The sequence below is a fragment of the Apostichopus japonicus genome, chromosome 15, assembly GCF_037975245.1.
Source record: "Apostichopus japonicus isolate 1M-3 chromosome 15, ASM3797524v1, whole genome shotgun sequence".
NCBI lineage: Eukaryota > Metazoa > Echinodermata > Holothuroidea > Aspidochirotida > Stichopodidae > Apostichopus > Apostichopus japonicus.
In genome coordinates, this window is record NC_092575.1 from 17023452 (window position 1) to 17038960 (window position 15509).

Here is a 15509-nt window from a genome sequence, read left to right on the forward strand (position 1 = left end):
CATTATGATCTGAACCTTTTTACTTCATCTGTACTTTTCTTTACATATTTTGCACTGTTGGCACTGAAACCATAACAATCATTATGTCATGTGACGAGTTTGAATATTTTAGATTCAACACTTGCAACAGCTATCTCCATTGCACTAAATAGATACAGTGTAATAAAGAAAGAGAAACATGAAAAACTTGAAGCATGTTGTTCGATGATTTCATATTTTAGACTTGTTCAAGTCTTCCGTCGTCGGTGTTATTTGTGAAGAAATGTTAAATGTGTGATATTTCCCAAAATGGAACTTACGACTTTTCTTAGCTGTTTGGGAATATTTATTCAGGACAGTTAACTTTCTCTATCAAAAAGACCAATACTTATGGTTGGGTTTGTGTCTTTACGCATAAATAGGAATGATTTATTGGGCGGACAGCTTTATTATTATTAATTATTAATATTATTATTATTATTTATTATTATTTTGATAACATCTGGATTTTTGCAAATATATTTGATTGATTTCAACATCTTTGAATGCTATTTTTATGGAAATCTTATATGAAGAAGACTTAAAAAAGGGGGTATTCCAACTAATTATTTTCATTTAATCCAGAAAATTGTTAGTCAACTTCACTTACCACAAAATGTTAATGGTGGCTTGATATGTAATTGCATGAGTGGGCATAATCATTACTCGGTGGACAATGGGCGGACTCAAGTAACTTACCCACCCAGTTAGTGTATTAGTACTTTCCTAGGGCGACATACAGACACCCCCCCCTCTCCCCGCTCCCACCCCAATCAATGAAGTCAGGTTTACTATTTCGGTTTAGTACGCAGTCGAGTCAGACTGAACCAGCACATTTTCTACCACATCACATAAAATTCTACCGCATTATATCGGGTTTGGTGGAGGTCAAAGGTCATTTAGGGTCACTATAGGTCAAATTGTGAAAATCTTGTCAACACAATATCTCAAGACAGGAACCTTGGATCAATCTAGTGTTTCGTGTGAAGGAATACCACATTAAGTAAAAGAAGTTTATTGTTTTTTTGTTGAGATCAAAGGTCATTTGGAGTCACAGGAGGCCAAATTGTGGAAACCTGTTTTATAATCTACTGTGTGTCCCACCGACCAGCCTATTCGATAACATGCGTAGCACCTCATAAGAATAGGAGAGGTTGTTGGCAATTGGAAACTAGGTGATGGGCATCTATAGATACCGACCCAAGTTCCGTCGAATTGACCGTGTCGCTAACGCATACGTCGTTGCATTACATATTTGTGAGTTTTGTACCTACAACGTTAATCGGAATGAACGATATCGTTGTGAATCACCGACCTGTATTAAATCTTTGTTTCCGTTGTTGAAGCTTTCCGTCGTATTTCGCAATTGTCGAGATTCAGTGCCAAATAAAAACTTCAGGTTTGGATGTAGTTACGTTGGGAAATGACCAGGCGCTGTTTTGAAATTTAACTGTTGTCTAGTGAGATTTTTATCAATGACCAATCTCAATGCGAATTAACTGTGTAAACTGGTTCGCTCTACGGGAAGGTTTCATCTGCGGAGATTGTTCACAAACTTCACGGAGCATATAAAACATACAAAGAAAACAGAATTTAAAATCTAATTAACACTTTATTACAGGGAACGGCTTAAACTTACGAAGTACGCTATGTGTATTAAAGGCATTCGTAAATATGTTACAATTAAAAAAGTGATTAACCATCGATTTCACCACGGCGCAGGCAACCCCTACACAGAAGAGTATATTACTAGACGCCCGGTATAGACTACTCACAATAAACATTGGTCATCCACATCTGAGTAGGGTAAAATTGTGTTCGTTAACACAAAAACGTGAAGAAGCAATGTTTTGTGTCAGAATACCAATACCAAACATCTCCTAAATGATTTCTTAGGGCATTTCCTACATGCCATCAGTCATAATTCGCAAAATAAACAACATATTTTGACAACGTTTTGAGACAAGCTTGCTGTTATTGCTGATAGTTTTTTGCAACGATTTTCACTCAACCCAATTGCGAGTGGAAGATAGATGCTCTTTCAACCCTAAGATTTTCATTGCGTAAATGATATTTTCAGTCACGGTCGCCAAATAGCGAGTAGTTTTAAAATATGTTTCGAGACCTGAAAACCTTTAAAACATGATTTCTCATGGTAGAAATCACGGATACTTTTCATACATGGTACATGGATTTGCCATATTCAGTATAGGAAGCCTGTTGCTTGTGAGGTCAAATCTCATTTGGGGTCACCAGCGGTGAAACTCAGAAAACCGCTTTTACATGATATCTAACGATGGGAATGGTGGATATACTTCCCATATATACATTGGTGTGAGGATGCATCACATTGAGTGAAATACCCCAATTGTTTTTGGTGGAGGTGTATATTGCCACGTACAGTAGACTGACCTGTGTTCACCATGCCATAGTGTAATTGTAAATCAAAACAGTGGTTCGGGCCATTTGTGACAGCTATTTCTGCATAGTGATACAAGCAGAAATCTAGTGCAATGACTTCATCCAAACCTCAATACAGTTTTCAATTGCATTAGTTCCGGGCGTGCATGGCAACAAAAAACAAGAGATAGACCTACTACCCCGAGCACTATAGGCTCACCTGCCCTGTTCAAATATCTTATACATTTTCGGCATAGTTCATGTATATCATGCAGCCTCACTAATTTTTCTTCTTCTTCATTTTTTTAAATTAATAAAAATATATATTTGACATCTTATGGAAGCAGTAAATTGGATCTACTACATTACTTTTAAAACAGAGCATATAAACACAGAGTTGTACATTTGAAATGGAAAACAAAACAAATCTGGCACATCTTTTGTTTTGTTAAAACTTTACCAGAAAGTTGAAGGTTTACAGTCTTGTATGAGGCTAATGCCTCCTCACACGACTTTACAACTTAACCCCTGGTCATTGGTAACTTGTCACACCCACACACCAAAGTGTGCACAATTCAATCAATCTCTCCTGGGGCACCACAGTGCACCACAACCACGTGTCCCCCGGGGGACTTCCCATAGGGTGCAGCCACAAACCGGCGCACGCAACTATATTTACAAGTTACCTCGCAGGTCCCCATTTATACACCTGGGTGAAGAGAGGCAATGGAGATAAAGCGCCTTGCCCAAGGACACAACGCAATGATCTGGCCAGGGCTCGAACCTGTAATCCTTAGATCACAAGTCCACTGCCTTAACCACTTGACCACAACGCTCTCCATGACCAGACCAGACCATGACCAGACTTATAGATACTTTGATAATGAAGTTTCGAAAATAGATAGCATAATAGATAATAATTAAGTAACAGAAAGTATAAAGATTATTAAACGATTGAAACAAAATAGTGCATCTTTTAACGAGTAACAAATACGCGTAAAACAAATTTAAAAATGAAAATGAGTTAACAAAAAATTCATCACCTCTATTCGCGTTATATACAATGATTAATATGCTTATCCTGTAAGGTTATATCATACCGCAGATATGCTTTAGAAAAGTTAGATGAAACGTTTAATATTGTGAACCCACATACTTAATATTTGAGTAACCATATGTAGTGGTTAAAACTGGTATATGAAATATTGGGAAAAAAAATCAGTTATGACTACCCCATACAGAGCAAATTAATGGAAAATAAAAAAATTAAAACCATTGTCAGTCACTGCATGTAAAATATAACAATAAGTATATAACACATACCAAATAGGCCTAAGTTTAGAATGAAACGATTACTTGACCGTTTTGTTTTTAATTTAATGTTATATTTCTTTTATTTCTTCTTCCTTGCTTTCTTTCTTTGATATTTTGACGTTTCACATTATTTTATTTCAAATATTCAGAGGTCAAATAAGACCCGTTTCCATTTTATATAGTAAGAGATCTACTCTTCATCCTTTCCTTTCTTTTGTTATTGTTATTTTTTTTCTTCATTTGCCTTCGTTAACGTCCTTCTTGTTAGTTTGTTTCTTATTTCAGTTTATTTAAGGTGTTTTGAGATTTTTTTTCCATCTTAATGGTAAAAGGTCTTTACCGTTATCTTTTTGTAGTTGTTGTAACTATTATTTTTTTTTCTTTTCTTTTTATTATAGTCAATATCGCATGTCTTGTAAGACAACCTCTCTTTTACAGAAACAGTCGAGTCCGTTTAATTACTAATGCATTATGCGATACAATGCATCCAAACTGGATAATGCCAACTCGCTTCTATATGGTTTACCAGATAATAAGCTTCCATTGCTCCAGCGAACACAAAATACAGCAGCTCACGAGCTCAAAGAAGTTCGACCACTTTCCCTCCTATTCTTCGGCAACTGCACTGGTTACCTGTTTCCTACAGGATAAACTTAAAGATCATCCTGCTCACAAATAAAGCCCTGCATGGATTAGCACCAGAATACATAAGTAGCATGATCAGTCGGAAGACCACCACCCGCTCTCTCCGATCCTCAAATCAGTTACTGCTCCATGCACCTAAGTGGAAGCTCAAGTCAGTTGGTCAATGATCGTTTTCTAATGCCGCTCCTACTGTTTGGAACTCACTTCCACTGGACATCAAGTCGGCACCCAACGTTAACATTTTCAAAAACAGACTCAAAACTTATCTATTTTTGACTGCCGTCCCTGAGCACTAGCGCCACTTAGCATTGGTTTTCCTCTGTATATTGGCGCTATATAAATTTGCATTTATTATTATTTATTAACGCATGGAAATTTAGTTTCTGGAGCTAGTCTTAAAATATCTTTTTACAGAAGAGATGCTGTTATATACGTTGTATAATGAGGCCGTAATTGATGTATGCAACATTGCATGTAAACATGCTTTCAAGAGTAGTAAAGAGTGTAGCAACCTAGTATCTATGTTGATTGTACAACGACTGGCTTATATTAAGCTACACAGAATATTCGGAGACCTGGAGCTCTGGAACCGTGTCCATTGCCGTCCGTTTCAACCACAAGGATAGATATGTGGTTGGCATTCTCTAGGACAAAAATACCACCAGGATTTATCAATTCTGGCTCACCGAATCTTCCTAAGAAATATCCTGAAGAATTATACATCAAAACTGCCCCCTGGGTTCTTTCACGGGCATCACTGACTCTGGAAGCGCCACCCTTGAAATTGTTAAATGATTCGGGATAACAAACCGAGGCATAAATATTGTCATCAGAGTCAACCGCCACACCAAAAGGTCTAACTGTATGCTTAAAAACTTTGGTTGTTATAGAATGTTCCACTTTTGACTGGGCAAGATTGATGATTTTGAGACAACAATTAGCCTGATCTGCTACGATTAGCTTATCTTCAGCACTGTTAAGAGCGATACAAGCCAGGGATGGTGCTACGGTAGGTTTCTTACCCCCGCCCTCCACCCGTATGGTGGGTAATGGCTTCTGAAATTCATCAAACACACTAATAGCATTGCTTAGTTTGTTTGCTACGTAAATGAACTTATTCCTATCTACTGATATGCCTAGAGGTTGATCTAGATTCCCATCACCAAAGGAACACACATATTTATCATTCTCATATAATCGTACGTTGTTACTATCTGTATCAGTAACGTAAACAGTGTTATCTGCTGCACGGAAGATGCCACATGGGCTCAAATCTTTACCAGCGCAGCCCACTTTTATGTTGTCACTCACGGGGCTTTTGTCATATCCTAGCCAATCCAGATGAAGGTAATTGCCATTCGATGAGTCGGTTACAAATATGGAGTCGCCATCACTAAAAACATCTTTCGGTTGTTTCATACATCCTCTGATCACAGAAAAAATATGGCCTTTTGGACGTACCACTACCTGTAAAGGAGACTTATTAATCCCCTGCCCATCCAGGAAAGCTTCTACCACGTAGACGCCGCATTTATTCGGGATAAACCTGACCTCAAATTTCTCATTAGCTTTTTCTGGAACCAAATCCAATTTATTCTTTTGGTACATGATGGTCGCATTTAGCCGTTTGGAATCGATTCCCCTGATGGGCTTCCCTTTTGAATCACAAATCTTAATCGAAAAGGTGATGATGACGTCACGGGTGTGCTCGTGACTCTTCCCGGAGAGTTCGATAGAGCTTGCATTAAGATCGGGAGATCCATCGTCTTCGAGTTCTAATCCTTCCTTAAAGGACTCCACCATTCCGTTGATCACGACATTCGTTGGGAGGTTTGATACACCACCGGCAGGTACCTCATGCTCCTCTAGACATGACGGACAAGTAAGTTGACCTTTTCTTGCTGTCCATAACGCAATGCATTTTGCGCAGACGACATGTTGACAAGGGAGAGTCTTAGCTTGTTCGAAAAGCTCGAAACATATGGGGCAAGATAAAGAACTTTTCATTCCCTCCATGATCACTCATGACCTGTTGGTATTAATCTGAAATAAATAAAAAAGTTTTCAGGAAATCGTATATGAAGTGTATACCCGTGATAGGGTTACATATAATTTTGTAAGTATCGAGGCCGCCAGTCAGAGGGCGATGCGTCCATGACCAAACAAGGACGCGAGCTAAGGAAGGACAATAACCAGCGTACTAACCGGTGGTGGGTGGGGGTGGGTGAGGGTGAGGGAGGCATCGTGATGTAGTTGAGTTGATAAAGCATGGAGCATAAAATAAGCCCAGGGATTAGTTAAAGTGCCAAGTCCCTGCATTGACCGGATGTACAATATACCTTTAAACCACAGGTGAGCAACACGGGACCCCGCGTCGCATGCAGCCTTCAAGAAAAATTTCGTCGGCCGTCGAGGTTTCTTAAACAGTGTGATTGCCTTGGGAGTTTGTATAAAGTACTGTATGATGTAATATTGCAACATAACAAATGGACAAAGTGCATGGGCGTGTAGAACTTTCTGATCTGTATATGACCATAAAGTTAGAAAGCAAGATAAGCCCAAATTAAATCCGCGGACAAACTTCATGTTTAAACACTAACTTTCACTCTGTTAGGTCCAAATCATTTTAGTGGGCAACTTTGTTTCAACGAGGTAAGGATGTACCATACTCGTGTTCTGCGCCCGGAAAACTGTCTGAATGGCTTCCGTTCATTGATATCGAAAGCACAGAACTAAGCTTCTTTTTTGAAGGGACCTGATGAAACTCAGAGAGCAAAAATCTTTACGGTTTCGACATACTTGACATATACTGGAAGGAAAATGTGTTTATACTCAATAAGTTTATTGTGAGTAGATACTAGCCGTATATGATACTAGCCAAAGATATTAGCTTCAGCTAAAATGCGCTACGACGTGCTTATGACGTCATGAGGTTGAAATGACCTCATATATTATGTCATAAAGAATGAACATATCTCCATAAGTAAATATAAACTCGCTGTTTCCAGTTTTAAAAGTGTGGGGCGTTACCGTAATTACGGCATGAAATCCTAGCACTGTCTAGGTTGCAGAAATTTGCAGTCTGACAGTTTAACCATAGCTGTCAATAGATGATTCGTCTACAAAGAAAATCAGCGGTAATCTAGTCGTTGCGCGGCATTCGTCAGAGTGCATTGCATGCATAAAAATATGGGAATATGTACAAAAAATGAATGATAAACCTATGATGCATTTACTTCACTCGAATGTTATCCCAGGTGTAATAAATAACCGGTTTGGCAGTGAATGCACGCTATCTGGCAACCCGGAACATCATAGCCCACGTGGCACGGCATTCAAGGGCGGCGGAACCGGGGGGGCACAGGGGGCACGTGCCCCCCACTTTTCCTCAGATTAAAAATGTGCCCTTTTTCTACATAAAAATTTCTAAATAAAAAAGCGAAACCCAAAGCGAAACCCACGTCAAATGAAATATTTCGGGAAGTTTTAAATGTTTTTAAATGGGGGCTGTAACGACTTGCCCGAAAAATATTACCAACATTTTTCGCGCGCTAACCGCGCGTTCAACATGTTAATGTGCATATCATATAGGCATGCGTTGGTTATTACATCGCATGCCAATAACATACAATCATTTGCCGTGTTATAACCCTTCCAAATCGGTTAGAATTATTGGGAAAGTCGTTACAATAATAATCATCATAATAATATCAGTTTAACCATTGAAAAACACATAGAAAATTACTTTTCTTTCAGTATTTTGACATATTTCATTTGCTTTCATGCATGTATCGATCGCGTGTGCAGGGACTTGGACTTTATAATGATTTCACCTCATTTTGTTTTTTTCCTTGTTTCCCAATTTGCACATTAGATACTGCAGTGCTAGTATGCATTGTTTCCTTGAGGGGGGGGGGGGGCGCTGATGGAGTGATGTGTATACGCAAATAAGATAATACAATAAGAGTTAAAAGGGTACTAAATATCAGGCTGCATCAGTCCAATCGAATTTCTGCAAAGTGCCCTTCGACGTTGGTGCCCCCCCCCCCAGATTCAAAGTGCTTCCGCCGCCCTTGACGGCATTCAATATTGAGCTCTACGCTTTCGTATATATTGTATTCATACACGCAGCTTTTGAAGCCTTCGGACTGTGTATCATCGTCATCATCATCACAAATAATTGCAATAATGTAAAATATATATAGTTTTGTTCATAAATTCCCCCCCCCCTATGCACAAGGTGGGGGTGGGGGTATAGAGAGCATGGGAAATTCCCAGATCGTACCTGATATACTTGTAGTATTTCGTCCGTTGACATTACAAGAGGTTGACACTAAACCTGCCAGTTGGGACAATTTCCTAATGCTAACACCTTTCTAAACTGTGCTCTGATATCATGCTTCAACGCACAGCTGCTATTGACAGTACAAACAGTTCCTAACCTTGATCTGAAAGAAACATGTTTTTCATACTGCTCGTGCTGACAACACGAGTGCCACTACTGTATTGGAAAATATTGTCCCAACTGGGTTCACTAAACATACGTTTCATGTTTTCACACCTTCGAATCGTGACAACGTACCCGAAGGGGGGGGGGGGGGGCTAAATGAATAGCAAACGCAGTCGGGTGTAACATTATATTACACGTAGCATCATATGTTTCGAAGGTCTACGGACATCTATTGCAATTTGCCCCACGTTCAGTATGGAACGCGAAAAGGGCAACCTTATTTCGTTGTCTAAACTAAGTTTGTTGCTGTCTAAACTAAAGTTGTTGCTGCTATTTTATCATGCTACTGTTGTTCGTTGATGTCTAAACTTACGTTGTTGTCTTAAGTCACGTTGATGACTAAATGCGCCTTAATGTCTAAACTCACGTTGATTTCTAAATTTACGGTTGATGTCTAAACTCACGTTGATGTCTAAACTCACGTTGATGTATAACTTTCGTTGCTATCTAAAGTTCCGTTGTTGTAACACATTGTGAACGAACATCATTCTTACTTTTCAAAACATTATAACAATCAACCGCAAGTTGCTGCCGTGCAGAGCTTACAACATTTCTATTACAGAGATTTTCATGCTAAATACAGCCAATATTCTTGTTTCTCAAATTTCCCGAGATTTGTTTGGCTAATAATAATCCCTTACCCATTGTCTGCAAGCATGCTTGCATCTAGCTTCGATGCTCAATGAACGCAAAGTATGATGATTTAACTATGTGTAGAACATTCACAAAGTACAGGCAGTGATAAGATTGCATCTTTACAATTACACTATTAAAAATATAGGCCATATAATAAACGCAATTGGTGTTCGATCGGGACGAAAACTTTTGTCTCTAGTAATATTACTGTCACTCGTTTTACTTGATTGCCGACATCCACAACATATCCAGACATATTTTAATGGTTCAAATAAATAAGTTTTAAGTACAGTATTTTATGCTGGCATTTTGTCTCTACACTCGTTTTACTTTATTCCAGACATTCACAGCTTATCACTAAACATTGTTGAAGGGGCTCAACTAAGTTGGTTTAAAAGTGAAGTATTTTTGTGCCGGCATTTTGTCTAGAGACTCGTTTTACTTGATTTCCAACATTCACAGCGTATCTCTAAATATTGTTGAAGGGGCTAAATGAAATCAGTTTTAATGTGGAGTATTTTTATGCTGGTACTTTGTCTAGACACTCGTTTTACTTGATTTCCGACATTCACAGCGTATATGCATAGCCTATAACATTTTAAAAGTTGTTTACCGCGCAGCCTCCTATTTGCATGAGGCGTCACGCACATCTTTATCTGATATGCTGGCGGTGGGAGATACGGTAGCTTATAAAACAAGGTTTCCACAATTTTGCGTCTGGTGACTCCAAATGGACTTGGCCGACCTCCAAGACCCCTATTGTGTGTACAGCAGACTGACCTGTGTTTATCATGCCATAGTGTTATTGTATTAAAATGGTGGTTCGGGCCATTTCTATAGTAACAGCTAGTTCTGCTTACACTAACAAGCAGAACCTTCTAGCTGTACTGAAGTCATCGAAACCTCAATACATTTTGCATTCTGGTTTACATTACGCGGTTGAGCAATTTTGAACAGCGCCGATAGCAACAACGTAAGTTTAGACAACGACGTTTGTTTAAACAACGGAATCTAAGATATCAACGTGAGTTTGAGCAACAACGTGGTAAAACAGCAGCAACAACTTTAGTTTAGACAACAACAAACTTAGCTTAGACAACGAAATATGTTGCCCTTTTCGCGTTCCATAGTTCAGAACATTTGTTGCAGTGCGTGATAATGTCATTCAAAATCTGTTGACATTTCTCGAAAAGCTCTTAATGTTCCAACATTTGAAATTTTGTGTGCAAACTATGACGTGCAGTGTTGCGCTCATCAAAATGTCTTATTTTAGGCCTTACCCTTTAAACTACTTATCTATAAAAAAAATGTATATAACTCCCTACACCTACCACTCCATTATTCATCCCCATACACCGACAATTAAGGTCTACGGACACCCATGAACAACACTGTCCTAAGCAATGTACTAGGCATCATAAATCATGAATATAGCTTCAACTATATATATATATATATATATATATATATATATATATATATATATATATATATGGAGCTTTGAATCTGTGTAAAATTGTCATTTTTAGATCATGTTGACGTAATGATGACGCAATGTGATGTCATACAAACGCCATAATGTTACGGATACTACAGTGCACTGTTATATATTGATGGTGTATATATGAACAGCTATGATTCAGCTATGATTACTGGAAAGCACCTCCTTAAAATACAAATAAATGCAGCTCAATCTTTCTTCAAGTCATGATGACGTATCATGACAAAACGTTGGAAGTAAGTCATAGCGAAATATACATGCTATTTTATTTGGTATCATACGTCTAGTATCTACTCACAATAAACTTATTTCGTGTAAACACATTTATAAACACACCAGTGTTTGTCCTTAGCTTTATTATGAGAATTAGTCCCAAACTAATCTAAAATGTGCACTGAAGTGGGGCTCTGCTATTGTAGACCAGTGCATTTCGCAGGGGCGGAGGGAGAGGTTTCAATCTAGGGGGCGAAGAGCCGAGAGGGGAGGTGGTCATTTTCTACATTTCTAAATGCAGCCTATTTGTGTTGTATGATTACCGAGAGAGGAACTTTGTAACTGATTCACAACACCGTTCGATTCCAGATTTATAATGAACATATATATTATTTCTTAATTCCAGTCCCGCCCCCACCCGCACGAAAGTATACGAAGAACGGATGACTTTTCAAACTTCCATGGGACAGCTCGGGGAGCTCAAATCGTTCCATCCTAATAATGTCTGGACCCAACCCCTCCCCCCCTTCCCCCACCAAGTCAAGACAATATCTAAAGGTGGGAATATTTAGTACACACTAATATATTGTAACGAGGCAGCGAAACGGTTGCCGTCATATCATTTTAATAAACGTATTTCTACATGTACAGCAGTATTGTTACACCCATTGAGCTGTGATATGGCTTCTAAGTTCTATATAGGCCTATGTCTGATGCAGAGATTTTATGCTTTGAACATTATAAAGATAAATAAATACACTTACCTCGTTTACTTTCAGCACAAGTAGAAGACAAACGTAATAACATAAACAGCACAGTCAGTTTATTGTAACACGGTGAGGTTGGTTAAGTTCCCATGACTAGCCGTGACCTTGCATATATACACCATGATTTCATATGATCTATGTTTTCGTGTACATGTATATTATAATATAACACCTGTGTCTCTTCGATGCTAAGCGTTCTTTTCAACTTGAGCCGAATCGGTTGCGAAAACGGGGAAGTTCCAGTTACTTTTAATAGTGATAGTCAAGGTCAAAGGTCAGGTATTATGTATACTCTCAATATTTATGTTTGTTTCTTAGAATAGGAACGGGACGGGGGGGGGGGGTTGGTTGTGGCCTAAAGGAATGGTCGTTTTAGTGAGACTGAATAGTCGAAACTTTGGGATAAAAAGTGAAAAGTTTGAATAACTATTCGAAATCTGGTTGCCGAAATGACTGAATAGACGAGCTAATTATGGTACTAGTCGAGGAATAAAGAGAAATGTCGTTATTAAACGTCAACATTTCGAGAGGATAGTTAGTACAATGATAGCAATTTCTGGAGAAATAGTCAAAATTGTAACAAATGTCCCATCTACATACTCAAATTCTTCTCAGGGAGAACCCCCTTCCCATCAACCTTACCCTTTTGGCCACTGCTTAAGTCTATATAAATATTGCATTCTGTCGAGATGTGAGCGAACATGCAGTTCAAAATGTAACACAGACTTAGATAAACAATTTACTAGCCAGAGAACTATTTGGTTATGAACAGCAGTTTCGTTGATATATATGGTAAAGTGTGTTAGCATCTAAAACAAGGAAGTGTTCATGTTTCCCTATTGTTATTTTACCGTTGTATAGGGAAAATTTCCAGTATACTAAATTTAGGGTTGCAGACAACACAGCTCGTGTTCTTCGAACCGTTCATACTTTGTTTGCAAATCAACCATGTACGCGTTTCTATGCTACCATAGTAACAATACTGTAACAGGCCGCGCCATTACCCATTTGTGGCATTTTTATACTTAAATTATATGGATGACAAAAGCGAAGACCAAACAATCATGGTTTGTTTTTGCCTGTGTGAAAACAGAAATGGGTTATAAGTACAAAATTAGGGCACCATGACACGTTTGCTCACGATCTTTTACTACATGTTCCAATGCTTCAGTCGATGTTTTACACCGAGTATCGGAATGTCATTTTTAGGTCCTTGTTGTCTCGCATTGGGAGCGTGCAATACTATAGGAGCAATGAAAGAAATTTAAAGTTACAGAAGAGTGCTGCAAGGATGATTTTAAGTGCTTCTTACCATGACAGATCGACTTTGTTATTCGATGAATTTGGATGGAAGACTTTTGATATATATATATATATATATATATATATATATATATATATATATATATATATATATATATATATATATATATATATATATATATATATATATATATATATATATATATATATATATATATATATATATAAAGCATAAAAGAATGACAATGGTATACAAAATTATAAATGATCTTACCCATCTTACTCAAAAGAATTATTTACCCCGCGGATAACGGAATTCCATAGCCATTTGCTAAGATCCTCATCGTCTAAGAATTTCTACATCACAGGGGGGGGGGGGGGGCATACTAATAGATTTAAATACTTAATGGCAAACGAATGGAATGAGCTAAATCCTAAGATAAAACATGCTAACATCTCTTGCGAGTTTTAAAGAAATGATTGCTAATGTTTTGTAATGGTGTATCTACCAGACCTTGATATGTTTAATCTACTCGTTGTACTTCTATATCAGTGTTCCTCTGTGAATTTATTTTGTGTTTTATTCTTATTATACTATGTTATTTAAAGGTTCTTATGATCTAATTTCTGATTTCCGTTTAATTCGTAAATAATGTTTGAGGGCTTCATGTAAGATAAGCGTTTTTTGTTTGAATCGCTAAATCAGTTTACCCTTGAAAGTTAAATTAATATAAATAAACAATTCATTCTAATAAACTTATCCACTTCTACAGCGCCATTAAGGAATTGGTATTTATTTATCTGGCAACAATTTACTGGAAATGAACTTCATTTAGTGACCTGGAATCTAAAGCTTCGGGAAATGAAAGTTACATAATTACATCAGTACTGTAATGAACAATAAAAAAAATCAACATTCCTCGTGGCTTTTACAAAATAATTTTCCAACCAATATTAAAGATTTTTAAAAGACATTATATACTTCTAACCATTGCTCCCCCTCTTGCTTCTTTAATGAACTAGATCACCCCCAGCTGAACGTATATGATTCCAGTGGCGGCGGAACCGGGGGGGCTTGGGGGGGCTCAGCCCCCCCAATGAAAAAGTTGAGGGGGCAAATGCATGATAAGCCCCCCCAATATTTACCAAGGCTCCGAAACGTGCATCTGCCCATTTTTCAATGCATACTTGTCGATCTGTCCGATGCACACGTATACTATATAGGTGTAATAATTTTAATAATTGCTGGGGGACCCTGGTCCCTCGGACCGTCCCCTGGCTATAGACCACATTGTCACCCCAACCGCGTCTTCACGCCGGTGAAAAGTGGAAGCAGTTAGTGTGAGTACCGGTAAGCGTAACACAACTTCGTCTTAGGCCAATGACTTGCCTCATTTCAGCCAGTTCTCCAACATCCCCTTACTTAGTGGCGGAGCGTCCATATATACAGTCAGGGGGCGGATCCCCCCCCCCCTCCTGACGGACTCAAATGGACTGCTGGCGCCCTTTTCAGCTTTTCACTACTTTTAACTTATTCGCCATTATTGAATATTTTATTGCGCTCTCATATACTTATTGACATTTGTCATATTCTGTTGGTGTAATTTTCCGACAAAATGGCGACGACACCTATTTATTCTCCGTTTATCTGCAAATTAGCAAGGCCCGGAAAGGGTCATTTCCTGCAATCTAGGGAGTAACTTTACTCAAAAATTTTCTGTACGCTCCGCGCCAACCTGTGGTGGCGCTCCGCTTGGATAGTGTCGAAAGCGCCCCTACAGACCATTCTTGCCCCCCTGACCAATACCCCTAGCTCCGCCACTGCCCTTACTACACTCAAAAACGTCTTTGCGAGTACACTACGAGTAATAGCTACTCTCTTAAAACACCATCGAATATACAAATTACAATGTTTTTACAGACTTTTACGTGCAATCTGAGAAATTGCAGGCTTGAGACCCATATTTTAGGGCTAGGTATTCGCAGCATAAAACACTCGGGAAGTGCCGTTTCCGGCCATCTGGGGTTTTGAAAAAACCCAAAATTTTCTTGTACGCTTCGCGCCAACCGATGGTGGCGCTCCGCTTAGATAGTCTCCACACATTAGCCCCCCCAATAACTTTTCCGTTCCGCCGCGCCTGTATGATTCAAGTTCTTGCGATGGACCTTTAGATTTAGAGGAATGTTTTAGTCTACAATGAAGAATGAAAGCCCCTGGGAGCGACGGTCAAACTGACAACTG

General features: G+C 38.6%; 1 protein-coding gene across 1 annotated transcript; it reads right to left on the reverse strand.

The window, feature by feature from the left end:
* Window positions 1-1610: 1610 nt before the first annotated feature.
* LOC139980525 (uncharacterized) lies at window positions 1611-12172 on the reverse strand. The gene is made up of 2 exons (XM_071992223.1): window positions 12002-12172; window positions 1611-6420 (listed from the first exon to the last, which is right to left on the reverse strand). The coding sequence occupies exon 2, from the start codon at window positions 6391-6393 to the stop codon at window positions 4927-4929; it is 1467 nt and encodes a 488-aa protein (XP_071848324.1). The 5' UTR covers window positions 6394-6420; window positions 12002-12172; the 3' UTR covers window positions 1611-4926.
* Window positions 12173-15509: the final 3337 nt, after the last annotated feature.